Source organism: Coptis chinensis, chromosome 7 (assembly GCF_015680905.1).
Source record: "Coptis chinensis isolate HL-2020 chromosome 7, ASM1568090v1, whole genome shotgun sequence".
NCBI lineage: Eukaryota > Viridiplantae > Streptophyta > Magnoliopsida > Ranunculales > Ranunculaceae > Coptis > Coptis chinensis.
Genome location: NC_141462.1, coordinates 76,477,887 through 76,494,686, shown reverse-complemented (window position 1 = coordinate 76,494,686; position 16,800 = coordinate 76,477,887). Strand labels below are relative to the sequence as shown.

General features: G+C 34.8%; 1 protein-coding gene across 2 annotated transcripts; it reads left to right on the top strand.

Annotated features, from left to right (window-relative positions):
• Positions 1 to 12: 12 nt before the first annotated feature.
• LOC147488976 (copper transport protein CCH-like) lies at positions 13 to 2,010 on the top strand. 2 transcript variants are annotated; one of them, XM_086570435.1, is made up of 4 exons: positions 19 to 440; positions 525 to 583; positions 725 to 800; positions 1,515 to 2,010. In XM_086570435.1, exons 2-4 carry the CDS (start codon positions 575 to 577, stop codon positions 1,661 to 1,663), a joined length of 234 nt encoding a protein of 77 aa, XP_086426561.1. In that variant the 5' UTR covers positions 19 to 440; positions 525 to 574; the 3' UTR covers positions 1,664 to 2,010. The 2 variants fall into 2 exon arrangements, with proteins under 2 accessions (XP_086426560.1, XP_086426561.1); XM_086570434.1 differs by having other exon boundaries at positions 13 to 583.
• The last annotated feature ends 14,790 nt before the right edge of the window (positions 2,011 to 16,800 follow it).

The window sequence follows — 16,800 nt, the reverse complement described above, 5'->3', positions numbered from 1 at the left end:
TGCACTACTACCATCTTCGTAAACATCATTATTATTTATTAGAAGTTCTTCAACTGATGTCAGTATGAAGTAGCATGTTCGCCTCGTGCCGTAAGTTATGACTTTCTGGCTTTTTACAAACAAGTAGGAATAATTGCTCCAAAATGATGTCTAGTGATGTGCTTACATTCCAATCCTGTTGTTAAGAGATTTATTTGTTATTTGTTATGCTTAAGAAACTTAGTAAGTTGCATCAGATACAACTTTTCAGGCTAGTCTCTTAAAAATTCAGAGTAGCAGGTCTTACATGATTAGCTTTGTTGACTAATGTTACGAAAGAATCCAAAACTAAAACCGTGTCAATCCTTTTCAACTTTATTCAAAGTACTTGATCATCCACCAAGAAAAGAATCTGAAGGCACACCAGTAGTTGTTTCCACTCAAAGATTTCACAAGGCCAGGTACAGAAAATGCTCCTCCCACTAAAAGGCATAAATTGCCATACTTCTCTTATATAAATCGAACCTTTCTGTTCAAATTCTTAGCAAATTGAAAGGACAAACTCACTCCAGAAACACCACACTGGGCAAGAACCATGGCTAATGTAAGTACAGTTCTCTCTTTCAACTCTTTCTTTTATTGCAGTTTATTCATTTTTCTATATTAGTTTGAGAGTGATCAAACTTCTTTGTGTATGTGTATCAAGAAAATCATGGTGATATGCTTCTTTCCTTTCTTTGTGTAGGTGGTAGAGTTGAAAGTTGGCATGCATTGTGAACAGTGTATTAAGAAAATCATGAAAACCATTAAGAAGATTGAGGGTATGTCTTATCTTTTACTGTCTGGAAGAAGTCTTGTTCTTCCATCTTTATCGCATTCAATAGAAATAGTGTCAATAAATAAACGTACTCAAGTCTATGTACCATTCAAAAGTTATTGTTCCACCTGATTTTCTTATATTAAAAATTACCTGGTGATATGCTTGAACATTTAACTTTCTTTATAGGCTTAGCATAATTCATGTGCACACTAAAACAATCTGAGTGGTGGTATGCTGTATCATCATATTGAATACATGGCTGGTATATGAGATTGAATTGAGACACTGAATAGATGTGTCAGTCAGATCGCCTGTATTACTTGCTGAAAACTAACTCTGTAATTTGGTGCGAGCTTAAGATTGAAGGCTTTCACTTACAAAATAATTGTGGAATCAATACACCCTTAAGTCTGGCCTTGGTAAAACTGAATTTAAGCATTTAACCCTAAGTCTGAATTCAAAGGGATATTGAAAGATTTAGTCCGTGAAAGTTACTTGAATTTCGTTTTCACTTGATATATATTCGTCGTCCTTCCAAAAAAAAGATAAGGTCGAATGCTGTCAGTGGTGTGGTGGTAAAGGATATCTGGATCAAGTGCCTTCAATGAATCCTCGGCACTTGAGTTTCTATGCTTATGTTTAGTTAACCAGTGTTGTTCATAGTTTGCATTCTTATGTTTAAGCTTATTGGACTTCGTGATCTTGTTACTTGCAGATATTGAGACTTATGATCTTGATGTGAAGCTCAACAAAATCACTGTGACAGGAAATGTTACATCAGAAGAAGTCATCAGAGTACTCCAGAAAATCGGGAAGACTGCAAGCAACTGGGAAGAAATTCAATCCTTGTCGGACTTACAGTGAATTTGCAAGGTGATCTGAAGCTCTAGTTCTGTATTCTTTGTATTAATACTGGAACTCTGCCAGAGTCTTCGACAAACATTGTGATACTTGAGCTTTTTGGCCGAGTCTTCAACAAACACAGTGATACTTGATCTTACTAGCGGAGTCTTCAACAAACTAAGTGATACTTGAGTTTATTAGCAAAGGAAGCGAATTTAGTTTGTGCAAGTAATTACTAGTATTTACTTTGTATTCTCAATGCAACTCTTAATATATATTTCCCTATAGGAATACAAAGATGTAAGTAGGAAATGCTTGTTTGTCTCCTGATATCATGCCAGTAATCGAGTACAATGTTTAAGGAGCTATTAACCGTACCTCTAGATTTTTGCTTTTGCTTTTGTTTTTTTCTTCATTTTTTCTGGATATTGAATGCATCTTTGTAAAATTTTATTACAAAATGGAAGGACAAAAAAAGGAGGGGGGGTCAGTCGATAAATTGGTTTACATATGAGTATATAAAGTATTAAGCATAGTTTGTTGATGTGATCGCAATAAGGTAGATATCGACGTCCTCCTCCAACATTTCAGAGTTGCCAGAGGGCTTAACCTGAGGTGAATACTGGATTTACTGGAATTCAACACCTTGTTATTACCTTATCCATGGACAAACACCCTTATCTTGGGGAATTACTCTTGTTTTCTTCCCTATGGGTGCTTTCATGTCTGCTTTTTAAGACTGTAGTATTACTTAGCTTAGAAAGTCCGACTTTGATGGCTTGCAATCTCCCAGAGGCAGGCCTAGGTGCCTAAGTGCCTAACCCCAACGAGAATAGTGCTTCTCCATCATATGTTGTTGTTCGATGATCGATGATGAAGGCTGTCCTTTACTTCCTAGCTTCTTCCTTTTTTCTTACTCTTTCTTGTTCAATGGTGAATGCAAAGCTATGAGGGAATTTGCCTCCACAAAGTCCACATTCCATGAGTCAGTAGTTCAATATTTAAGATTGTAAAATTTTCATATTGCTCTGCAGTCTTGTCATTATACGAAGCATGGCGCAATTAGTATCATCTTGCTTTACGGAACCAGGCAATGCCTCGTCTTCAAATGTCTTCAGGTCTGTCATATAAACTCGATTTCTTTTCCTATTTTGCCAAAATTGCATCTTCCTTGTACCTGTTTAATGGTTGTTAATTACATGATTCCTATATAGTTGTACTGTGGTAATTTGCGCATAACTATGCATATTGAGTACTTCGTCCAGAAACCTATTTGATTCTTCTTTTCATGAAAAGCAGCATTTTGTTGGTTAGTAATACTCCAAATTTTAAGGAGTGTTAATGATTTATACAACTGTTGTCCTCCTGAGTCAATTTGAGTTTTCACATCCTTCTAATAGTAGAAGAGCTACTTTCACCACATTCAAACAGGATTTCATCAGTGTCCTAAGCAGAATTCACTACACACGTAGCATTTTTCCTGTGGCACTACACAGTTTTATCTGTCTCACGGGACTAATATCAATTTGTATGATGACATTCACAATGCTCGAAGGAAGTATCAAGTAAAGGCATTCAAAGTCAAGATATAAAAGGGGGTTGAAGTGTTGAACCCCTGCTAACAGACTACATTAAAGCATATTTAATTACACACCTGGTCTTGAGAATAATTTTGATGATGCATATCATAGGTTTGGACTCATTAAATGTGTGCTACCATTTGATAATGAACACAATATATGCTTTATATGCTTTAGTCCGCTAGAAGTTGAGTTCAACGATTTGTATTATTAAATATATAAGTTGTTGTCGTGTCAAAGCTCAGAGACGAAACTGTGGAAGTGTGGATAAGATTTTTAATAATACATCAAATATTACTGCTCATATCTGGTTCATTGGAAAAGATTTGAAGCCAAAAAATGGCCACGAAAAAGGTGTTTTAAGGTTTACTTGGTCTTTGGAATCAAGCTTTATATTAAGTACAGTTTTTTCCCTTAAACGATATCTAGTTTCAACTTTTTTCCCAAACTATCTACGCCTCTAGAGTACTTCTTATTTTCTTAAGGTCAAAGAAAAATAAGTTTTTTTTTTTTTTTTTAGTGGTAATGCAATAATGCATCCTAATGCATCAGTAATTAGCTGTAGGTTGCACTGTATCAACTCCTGGAAATGTTTGGTAGCTTCAGGTCATTGTGACGTTGGAAGTTGCAAGGCAAATCTATAGAATGTATACCTTTTCACAAGAAAGGAGCGTATCTCGTGTGGTACTATGCGTCACAAGTCTTCCAGAATGACAAGAGTGGTTTCCCAGAAATACCATCGCTTATTGTTCAAAATATCTTACTACAATGCCATTGGTGAATTCTGGCGCTTTGTGGAAATAAGTGGACAGGTATCTGTTAAACAAAGTTGTCGATCAATTTTGGTGTTTTAGAGCATCTTTAGGAGTGATATCAACCTAGCACCAAACACCAAATTTCTAACAATTTGGTGTTTTTTCAACTTCAGGAGAGCTACATGTTGATGAAAACACCAAACCAAACACCAAACACCAAACCAAATACCACGGCCAATATTTGGTTCCAGGTTTAATGCTGTATCAAATCACTCGCGAGGTTTTCCAAACACTGCGTGGGCTTGGGCTTCTAATTGGGTTTATATGGCGCGGTTTTGTGCGATACATGGCGCGGTTTTCTGAAAACCGCGTAAGCTTGGGCCTGTCAGTTGGGCTTTAGTGGCGCGGTTTTGGCAAAAAACGGCGTGAAGTTATATGGGACGGTTTTGCCAAAACCGCGTAGTTGTTTGGTGAAATTTTGATGTTACTCCTAAAGTTGCTTGGTGTTTTTTTGGTTTGGTTCAAAATTTTGGTGTTTTTTTGGTAGCTCTCCTAAAGATGCTTTTACACTCAGTACTCAGTAGCTAGCTAGTAAATACTGATCCCAGCAATCCTTTGGGTAGGCTATTTTACTAACCTCTTCATACAATATTACAATATGTCTCACAATGTTTAAAGGCAGTTTTCAAACCAGATTTTGATTTTCTCTATAATTGAATACAAAGACTAAAACCTAATTAAAGTTAAAATTGTTAAAAGTAATCTTTGTGTTGTAGAAATGTACAGTACATTTTGTAAGGAAAGCTTTCCTTGATAGAGCTTGAATGTTTGGAAAACCAATACTGCTATTCTGTTTTAAGTGAATGCATCAATCATCATATTGCTTTTATTGCGGCAAGAAAGATGGAATTTCCCTCCAATTATTTTAATGCAAAATCTAGCATACACATGTTGTACCTGTGCTCCAGGATCTGGGCCCTCTAATAACCAAAGGGTGAGGAGGGTGAGGGTAAGGGTGTATTGCCCCACAAAGTCTATAACTAAGGGACGAGATGATTGCACACGCATACATCCCGCGTACTCTAGAACTGCTATTATTTTAATAATACATTACGAACATTTAAATTTTCTTCTCTTTTTTTCTCTCTCTTTGTACATTTTGCTAATTTTTCTCTCCTCCCCCCCCCACCCGACATTTTTTTTTTTTTTTTTTTTTGAAAACCCAAAAAATTTAAAAATTCCTCAACATATAAGGTTTCACCCCTTCAAAATTTTGGAGAATAGAGTGTACTATTGCCCCCTCATATACCTTACCCCTTAACCCAAATTCCTGGCTTTGTCCTTGCCCAAACGGGATTGTGATTGTGAAGCAGGGGAAACTTTTTGGTAAGTCGAAAACAATATGGCAGCATGCAATTATATTTTGAGACCAATAAACCTTTTATTTTCTTCTTCGGATGATCGAGTTAGAGCATCATCAACGCACTGCTAAAAACCATTTTTAATGTGACATGTAACAATTGTGAGGGACTAATATACAACACCAACATATATTATACACGTGTCCATCACAACTCATAAGGGCATCTCCAATGGAGAGTGTATATATACACTTCTACATAAGTGCCACATAGGTGCCATTAGGATTTTATAACCCCTCTTGCACACTAATAGTTTCCACACCCAAAATGGTATCCAATGCAACAAAGCTTAAGAGTTTGTAAAATTAAAAAACGGATGAAAAATGACAGTCAAAGTCCGTCACAAATAGTTTAACTAAAAAAAAATAAAACGCACGTCACTTTGCAGATTTTGGGTTTAATCTCCTGGTTGATACATAGCTAGCATAAAAACCCCATCATTATATACTAACTCATAAAAACCCCCTATTTTTCTAAAATATCCAAATTGACTAAAATACCCCCCACACATAAAACCTTATATCTCAAATTTATCTTCTCTCTTTCTTCTTGCCACATCCTCTCTTCTTGTAAACCCTAGATATCCTGCAAAACTAAATTAACATAGAAGATAAGATGACAAAACAACCGAAATTCTTCTTTTCTTTCTCTCAATCAATTTCTCTTGAAATTTGTTATTCTCCAACCAAACAAATTAGATTTGAGAAACAATATCAAGATTTGGAAATTTTGTTTCTTCCACTCAAAACCGGATCTGAGAATTGTCTACTTTTTCAATTCAAAAATGAAATCTCTTTGAATATTTTGAATATGAAAATCAAGTTTTTTTCAATTCAAAAATGAAATCTTTTTGGGCTGTTGTTCATTTCAAATAATTTTGCATAAGTTATGATCGACCTGTTTTCTCTATGAAAATTTAATTTTTCATAGGTCAAGTTATTGTGTAAATTTAAATTTACATATATAGATCAAGTTACTATGTAAATATAAGTTTTCACAGCTCCAGTAACTAGGGTTGTCAATAGATCGGTTTGGGTCGGGTTTTGAAAAATTCGAACCCGAACTGATAAGAAAATTGGGAACCTGAAACCGAACCGAACCGAAAAGATATATTGCAAATCGAACCTGAACCGAAAACTATAAAATCAATTAAATCTTAAATTACATTAATTAATTTTAACCACACAATTGATAAATACATACAAAATTAATTATAAATATTACTTAAATACTATCTTATCGGTTCGGGTTCATATCGGTTCGGTGGAAGGCAAACCCAAAACCAAACCAATATCTTATCGGTTCGGTTCGGTAGAGAGCAAACTAAATTATCAAAATCCAAACTGTTTTTTATCGGTTTGGTTCGGATCGGTTATCGGGTTTTCGAAACCTATTGACAGCCCTACTAGTAACTATGTAAATATAGTTTTACATATATATGATTATGTAAAAATACATTTACATATATTTTGTCAGGTGTCGAAAAAATTTCAATTCCAAAAGTTACTATGTAAATTTAAGTTTTCATAGCTCCAATGACTATATAAATATAGTTTTACATATATATGACTACGTAAAAATACATTTATATATATTATGTCAGGTGTCGGGAGAAATTTTCAATCCCAAAAGTTACTATGTAAATTTAAGTTTTTATCGCTTCAATGATATATATATATATATATATATATTTTGGGATTGAAAATTTCCTGACTATATGTAAATGTATTTTACATATATATATATATGTAAAAATACATTTACATATAGTCGGAAATTTTCAATCCCAAAAGGGTAAAAAAGGAAATAAAATAAAATGGAAAATAAAAACAAACCAGATTTTATCTCTTTTTTGGAAAACAGGGAGGTTATTTAACAAGACCTAAATAATAAGGAGGTTAAGTGATATGGGTAAATGGGAGGGAGTTTATACTCAACCGAGTTAGAACCAAGGGGCTGAGCCTCATTTCTTGCGTCACTTTGAGTAACGTCCGTGTTTAACTAAAACTGACCCAACCAATAAATGATGGTCTTTGCCCGTCGCAAACGTTGCAATTCTATAAAAAAAAAAAAAAAAAAAAAGATGTGAGTTTATGTAACGTCCAATTTTTTTTTTAGTTGGGACATTACTTCAAGTGTCGCCCTAGATGTTTATTAACTAATAGCCGGATGAGGAATTCCCCACCCCCTCTATTAACTATTAGTTTATCATCTAGGATTTACACCCCCCATTAGAAACATATTTTTTACATTTAGAGTGTAAATTTTACACTTTAAACAATTTACACCCCCCATTGGAGATGCTCTCATATAACTATATCAAGACCTGCTAGGTCGCTCATACCAAGACCTACCAGGTCGCTCATAAAGGCCTGCTAGGTCGCTCATATCAAGACCTGCCAGGTCGCTTAGCCTGGTCTTGTAACGCTGAAAGAAGGAAAGACAGCTGTTACAACAATTCTATAACGGCAACCATGCACTCATTTATCCTCAATTTAAGCTCATTCAAGAGCCTAATTGACCAGAGGTCACGGGCTATAAATGACGAGGGAACTACCAAAGTGAAAGGAGGGGGAGCTTCATGCTCACATTCTCCATCTCCAATTCAATCACTCAACATGAACTACGTTCGACTTAATTCCAGTTCAACGGAGAACTGGATACGTAGGCAGTTCAATCATTCGAACTTAGTCATAACATCATCTTCCCCAATCATCTAGATTCGTAAGGTCGTGACTAAAATGCACATTTACATTGGCACCATTTGTGGGTCGAAACTCTTGAGAAAACTACACTTTTCACTTGTTATTCTCAAGCCCACGAAGTATAATGATGGTCGTTCCGAAGAGATTAATCAAAAAGCTTGTCTTGCTTAATTAATCAATACATGAAAGACAAGTTTTTCCACTATCTAACATGTGTGGTATAATACTATATATTATCTCCTGACCTCATATATCTTTGTCCATAGTTGACGTAATGCTGCCGACTACAAACCTTGATCGAACTCAGTAGGTCACTTATGCCGCTAACATTCTTTCTTCGTATAAGCCAAATCTATTGCATGTACCACAACTGAATTGATCTTGCAGTTTAGGTGCAATTCTTGTCGCTCGACCTTTAAGCTTAGTTCTGGTCACATATTGCATACCATGTGACCTCATCCCTTGGACTTTATATCGGTAAGATATAATTAAACACTTGTAATTTTGAAGTGTGACAATGTTATAGGATCGAGCTAAGCTTCTATGCACCTGTTAAGCTTATGACTGTGTGAATCTTAGACATTACTTATATCGACTTTTGATCTATTCAGTAGATCATTAAAGAACACTCAAACTAAAATACTGCCTTGCTACAAATCATCCTTGTGCAGGACATTCTGTTATAGCTACTCATAGCTCTTTATTCTTCATTGTTTATTAGTATTTCTTTGGCATGAGCGAGCGTTACGCTATACTTTCTATTTATAGCTTGAATAAATACAGCTTCGATTCCATTAATTCCACAGCGCCCATGAGTGTTCTTCACCATCAGCGCGTTACACTGTGCTTAGACTCAGGTTTCAGCCATTTCAAAGTTGCATGTGTTAAGCACAACAATAAATTTCTTCTGTTGATAACCAGAGGTCAGCAACCTTATCAGTTCCTAAGGTGGATCTTAAGCGATCGGAGCAGCTACAATATTTACATGACGATTAATCTAATCAGACCACAGCTTGCATATGATTCGAGCAAACAACGTGCATAATCGTACTGTAGAATTTGTATTTACACCACAAGTGTCAAGTTAAGAAAACATGAGCACTTGTAACCCAAATATTCAACTGGTCATGCTGGTCATGCTGTGGGTACCTTTATATATCTATTACTAGACAAGTTTCTTTTTTCCTGATTTACCACGATCAAACTTTGATTTTATAAAGGTGTATTAACTAGTAAAGCAAAAAAGTAATAAGAATTGAAATAAAACTTATTACTGAAGATTGTGCTCGGCACAATTTCCTTTAGACAAAAAACGCCACCGGTAACGAAGCTGCCAACTTCAAGCGCATGCCTCCCAGGATCAAGGCCCAAAATTTCGATATCGGTTCATATATCGGTGTACCCAAAAACCGAGATATATCGGATATATCGGATATCTCGGTTTTTTTGGTGACTAATCTAAAGTTTCTAAAATCTCGGATATCTCGCCGATATATCTCGGATATATCGGATATTTCGGAAATTTCAATATTAAATTATTAAAAATTGGTTAAAAAGTCAACCGATATATATCGATTATCTCGGAAATATCGATTATCTCGGCGATATAAACTTTCATATCGGAAATTCCGATATATCTCGGAAAAAATGGGGTTCAATATTCGGTGGATATATATCGCAAATATCGATCTCGGTGTACCAATTTACCGAGATATATCGGCGAGATATCGGATATCTCGGCGATATTTTGGGCCATGCCCAGGATACAACAGTGGAAGGGTAAGTCACCAGCAAATGACAACCCCTGGAACTCTCAGTACTCCAGACATGGTTTCCCCTGCGTGACGTGCACTAAAGTTTTCTGGAGCTCCCACCTCCCGAGAGCCCCCAAACCAAGGTGGCCTTGTGTGCGCGCGAGCGCCTCCTTGTATCTCTCTACACTATCCCTCCATAAGGACACACAGCAATATAAACTCAAGTGACTTAAGTTTAGTAACTAATGTGGGACTAAACCCCCCCACATTAGAGAGTAGTAGAGACATAAGGTCATGGGTTCAAATCCATGAGGACACAGTTTCATTCAAGATTCCAACAATCCCCCACATGAATGAAATTATAAAGAAACAGAAGAAAAAACAAGAATATATGGAGTATGAAGAAGTTATGAATGGGCTGAAGGTGTCATACGACTTGAACCTTCGCTTGGTGTTTGTCTATCGGGATTACTAGTTGACCAATGACCTTAGTCTTGACCAGTGACCAGTGACCTTAGTTGTATTCATTGATTGTACGAGTGTGCTTGGACTTGCATTTGAATACTTATAGAAAATCTACACCTGTTATATAAAATTTCTAACTTTCGTTTGCAGGAGGGTATGACGTACTTAATAATATTTTGTGCAGGGACGCGGTCCTACCATTATACATAAGTGGATATCGGTAAGATTTAATTCAATTACTAAGTTATTAAGATGGGTTATTATAAAGAGTTTATAGAATGGAAGTTTTGCTTGGGAAGAAACTATGCCGGGTGAAATGACGGAACTACCTGTCTTCTAAGCTGAAAATGATTAAGTTGAAAATCATTACACCCCATTGGAAAACCAGCTATAGAAAACATTAAGAGTATTCACTCATCCTTGAAAAGATACAGAAGGTACTACTACATCATAGGGATGGGTACAGAGTTTTCACTCTAGGTGTAGTACCCCCACAAATCATGCAAATAACTTGTTTCCCCATTGAACCTTGATCATGTGATCTCCATTCATAAAGGTTAGGTGTCAGTTATCGGTGATTTACATAAATAGGCTTAGTATTTAATAGACTTTAGCCCCATCCCCCTCGATGTACTAAAAACCAGCTCTCTAGCCAGGCCTTTAGTTAAATGATCAGCTAAAATTTCTTTTGACCTCACAAAGTCAATAGCTATGATCACATCTCTTAACAACTGTCACACAGTGTTATGTATTCAACGAATATGTCGAGATTTCCCATTATAGGAAGATTTTTTTTTTTTTTTTTTTTTTTTTTTTACACTATCCCTCCATAAGGACACAAAACAATATAAACTCAAGTGACTTAAGTTTAGTAACCAATGTGGGACTAAAGCCCCCCCACATTAGAGAGTAGTAGAGATAGTTTCATTCAAGATTCCAACAATCCCCCACATGAATGAAATTATAAAGAAACAGAAGAAAAATAAGAATGTCTGGAGTAAGAAGAAGTTATGAATGAGCTGAAGGTGTCATACGACTTGAACCTTCGCTTGATGTTTGTCTGTCGGGATTACTAGTTGACTAGTGACCTTAGTCTTGAGTTGTTCAACATATATGTAATCCAAGTCAACAGGTAACACACATAAGTTCAAAAATCATCATAGAGTTCCCTCAGTTGTGCTCGTATAGCCATGAGCTTCCCAGGTTTCATGAGTGTTTTAGAGAACATGCCTATAAGTTATCATAGGAAGCGGCTTTACTTCCTCACTCATATAGGTGCCTCTATCAGGAGTGTACTGTATCATTACACCCCACTGGAAAACCAGCTATAAAAAACATTAAGAGTATTCACTCATCCTTGAAAAGATACAGAAGCTAAGGTATTACTACATCATAGGGATGGGTACAGAGTTTTCACTCTAGGTGTAGTACCCCCACAAATCACGCAGATAACTTGTTTCCCCATTGAACCTTGATCCTGGGATCTCCATTCACAAAGGTTGGGTGTCAGTTATCGGATTTAAATAAATAGGCTTAGTCTTTAATAGACTTTAGCCCCATCCCCCTCGATGTACTAAAAACCAGCTCTCTAGCCAGGCCTTTAGTTAAAGGATCACCTAAATTTTCTTTTGACCTCACAAAGTCAATAACTATGATCCCATCTCTTAACAACTGTCGCGATGGTGTTATGTCTTCAATTTAATATGTCGAGATTTCCCATTATAGGAAGTATTTTTGGCCCTTAAGATAGCAGCTTGGCTATCACAGTGAATAGAGACAGGTGGAACAGGTTTAGGCCAAAGCGGGATATCCATCAAAAAATTCCTGATCCACTCTATTTCCTCACTAGCTTTATCTAAAGCTATAAACTAAGATTCCATAGTGGAACGGGCAATGCAAGTTCGCTTAGATGATTTCCAAGACACTGCACCCCCTGCCATAGTGAGCACATAGCCACTAGTGGATTTAGATTCCTGAGAATCAGCAATCCAATTGGCATCATTGCATTCCCTCCCTCAAGCAATGACTAGATATCCGCCATAATGAACACCATAATTTGAAGTATATTTCAAATATCTCAATACTCTGATAAGAGCATCCCAATGCTCATTGCTGGGATTTATGGTGTATCTACTAAGTTTGCTTACGGCGTAAGCTATATCTGGTCTAGTGCAATTCATAAGATACATGAGACTGCCTATAACCCTAGAAAACTCTAAAGGAGATACACCTGATCCAATGTTTTTTGTCAAATGTATACTAGGATCATATGGTGTTCTGACAGGTACACAGTCAAATTGATTAAATATTTTAAGCATTTTCTCTACATAATGAGATTGAGTCAAAGTAATTCCATTGGAATTATACACTATCTTAATGCCAAGAATGACATCAGCAATACCCAAATCTTTCATGTCAAAATGCTTACTCAAAAAAGATTTAGTCTTATTGACGGTCTCTAAACTGGTTCCGATGATCAACATGTCATCCACGTATAAATAGATAATTACACCAGATTGTTTCTCAAATTTACAATAAATGCATTTATCTGCCTCATTAATACTAAAACCATCAGAGATTAACACACTGTCAAATTTCTCATGCCACTATTTTAGAGCTTGTTTGAGACCGTAAAGAGATTTCTTTAGTCTACAAACTTTTCTCTCAAGGCCTTCTAAAACAAAACCTTCTGACTGATCCATATATATCTCCTCCTGTAATTCCCCATTTAGAAATATCGTTTTAACATCCATTTGGTGAATTACGAGATTACGAGTAGAAGCAAAAGATATTAACATTCTGATAGATGTAATCCTTGTCACAGGAGAGTAAGTATCAAAGAAATCAAACCCTTTTCTCTGTTTATAGCCTTTTGCTACTAATCTTGCTTTATATTTATCAATGGATCCATCTGCCTTAAGTTTCTTTCTAAATAACCATTTATTTCCAATAGTTTTACAACCAGGGGGCAACTCAACCAGCTCCCAAGTGTTATTGGTTATAATGGACTCATAATCACTTAGAATGGCCTCCCTCCAAAATATAGCATCAGAAGATGACATGGCCTCTGAATAGGTATGAGGATCATCCTCTACCAAGAAAGTAAGGAAATCAGGTCCAAAAGAGGTGTTAGACCTAGGTCTCTTGCTCCTCCTGAGTTCAATTTCATCTTCAGCAGAAGAATCTTCTCGAACTCTAGGATCAAGTCTTGAAGAACTCGGAGTCCCTCCAGATCTCTCAATAAATGGAAATTTATCCTCAAAAAAGACAACATCCCTAGACTCAATAATGGTATTATCATCAACAAATTTATTTTTAGATTTGAAAACTAAAACACAGAGGTATTTATTCTATTGCATACCCAATAAAGACACAATCTACAGTTTTAGGGCCAAGTTTAGTCCTCTTGGGTGTTGGTATAGACACCTTAGCTAAACACCCCACACTTTAAAGTATTTATAAGACGGTGTCCTATTTTTCCACATCTCATATGGAGTTTTATCTGTGTCTTTAAAATGTATCTTATTCAGAATATAACAGGCCATTAGCAAAGCCTCACCCCATAGGTTCATAGAAGCCCCAGAGCTACTGATCATTGAATTGAGGCTTAAATACATAAATATGCAACGTACTTAGGTCCTATTAACACTTGTATCAACATACATTTTTTTTTCACAAACGTATCAATGTACTATGCCCGATTTAACAAAAATAGCAATCCGTTAAGTTTCGTCAGTTAAGTGATGATGTGTCATTATTTTTTCAATTTCGTTTTATTTGTATTTTCCACTTGGCATGCCACATTAGCATTTTCTACCAACTCAGCATTTCCACCTCAGCATTGCCAACTCAGCATTTTCGTTTTTTTAAGTGACTGAAAAATAAATTAATAAATTTTTTTTGAATTAATAAATATATAAAAAAGAATAAATTAATAATTATATAAAAAATAAAGAAATATATAAATAATATATTATTTTATTTATTATATATATTTGAAAATTATAAAAAAAACTATAAATTATAAAAAAAAGATTATAATATAAAAAAAAGAAATTAAAAAAATATATAAATAAAAAAATATAAAAATAATTTTTTTATTATATATATATACAAATATTTTTTTTTTATTATTTATAGTTTTGTTTTTATAATTTTCAAATATATATAATAAATAAAATAATATATTATTTATATATTTCTTTATTTATATATATTTATATATTTTTTTTTTTATATTATAATATTTTTTTATAATTTTCAAATATATATAATAAATAAAATAATATATTTTTTATTATAAAATAATATATATATATATATATATATATATATATATATATATTTTTTTTTATATATTATAATTTTTTTTATTATTTATAGTTTTTGATAATTTTCAAATATATATAATAAATAAAATAATATGTTATTTATATATTTCTTTTATTTTTTATATAATTATTTTATTATTATTATATAATTATTAATTTATTCTTTTTATATATTTATTAATTCAAAAAAATTTATTAATTTATTTTTCAGTCACTTAAAAAAACGAAAATGCCGAAAGTTGAGGCCGAGGTGGAAATGCCGAAGTTGGTAGAAAATGCCGATGTGGCATGCCAAGTGGAAAATACAAATAAAACAAAATTGAAAAATAATGACACATCATCACTTAACTGACGGAACTTAACGGATTGCTATTTTTGTTAAATCGGGCATAGTACATTGATACGTTTGTGCAAAAAAATTCTATGTTGATACAAGTGTTAATAGGACCTGAGTACGTTGCATATTTCTGTATTTAAGCCTTGAATTGATCATATCTTTGAGAGTCCTATTTTTCCTCTCTGCTATCCCATTGGATTGGGGAGCATAAGGGGCCGTGGTCTCATGTACAATACCATTATCTTCACAAAATTTATTGAAAGGACCAGAATATTCACCTCCTCTATCAGACCTAACTATTTTTATTTTCTTGTCTGACTGGTTCTCAACTTCAGTTTTAAAGGAAATAAATCTAGCTAAGCTATCATCCTTACTCTTAAGAAGATAAACATGGCAGAAACGTGAAGCATCATCAATGAATGTAACAAAATATTTATTACCTCCTCTAGTCATGTAACCTTTAAGATCACATAAGTCAGTGTGAATCAATGCCAACAACTCGTGTTTTTTTTTCTACCTTTTAAAAGGTTTCCTAGCATATTTAGATTCTACACATACTTCACATCTCTTGTTTTCAGAAATAGTATTCTTGGATATGTTGCCTAGATGCATCAGTTTTTTAATCGAAACATTATTAACGTGTCCAAGTCTACTATGCCACAGATCAAAGGACTCAACCATATAAGAAGAAGAAGATGCTTTATTAAATTCAAAATCAGTTACATTGAGCTTAAACAAGCCTTCATCTAAATAACCTTTACCCACAAAAGTTTCCCCCTTAGTCAGAACAAATTTGTCTAACTCAAAGACAAGTTTGAACCCCTTCTTACTTAAAAGGGAACCAGAAACCAGATTTTTCCTAATATCAGGAACATAAAGAGCATCCTTCAAATTAAGAACATTTCCAGAAGTGAACTTCAAATTAACAATCCCTTTTCCTTCAACTTTAGAAGCAGATGAGTTACCCATGAACAGACTTTCTCCTTCTCCCAGAGGAGTGAAGGACACAACTGCACTTTTAGTGCCACAGATGTGTTTGGTAGCCCCAAGTGTCCCACCACCCGGTCCGGTCATGTTACTCACCAAGTTAACCTCAAGAACTACTGTGAGAAAAGTTACCATCCCGAACTACATTTGCTTGTGCATTATCTTTCTTCCCATCATTTGGACCTTTTTTGAATTTACAGTCCGGGGCTATATGACCTCGTGATCCGCACACATAGCAATGAATTTTAGAATTGTAAGGTTTCTTTTTAAAGTGAGGTTGGGACTGTTTATTCTTGTTCACATATGGTTTCTTTTTGGCTTGGAATTTAGATGATTTAGACTTAGAAGAACTAGCAGTGTTACCTTCAACCAGGTTAGCCTTAGCCTTCATTTCTGAAGTCTCCAAATTGAGTTCAACCTTCCTATTATCCTCCTCGATCCGAAGGTTGACGATCAGATCTTCTAAGGCCATCTCTTTCTTATTATGTTTAAGATTGTTTTTGTACTCCTTCCACGAAGAAGGGAGTTTCTCAATGATGGCAACAACCTGGGAACCTTTACAGATTTTATACTCTTCCTGCAGAATCTCATGAACAATGATTTGCAGCTCCTCCACTTAAGAAACAACAGATTTCCCATCTTCCATTTTGAAGTTCAGAAACTTTCCTACAAGAAATTTTTTCGAACCCGTGATCTTGAGAGCATACTTTTTATCAAGTAAATTCCATAACTCAGTAAAATTCGGACACACAAAGATAGACATCATATAATTCAAAGAAAAAGATATCAAGTATATAATTTCGACATAAATAATCCTTCTTTT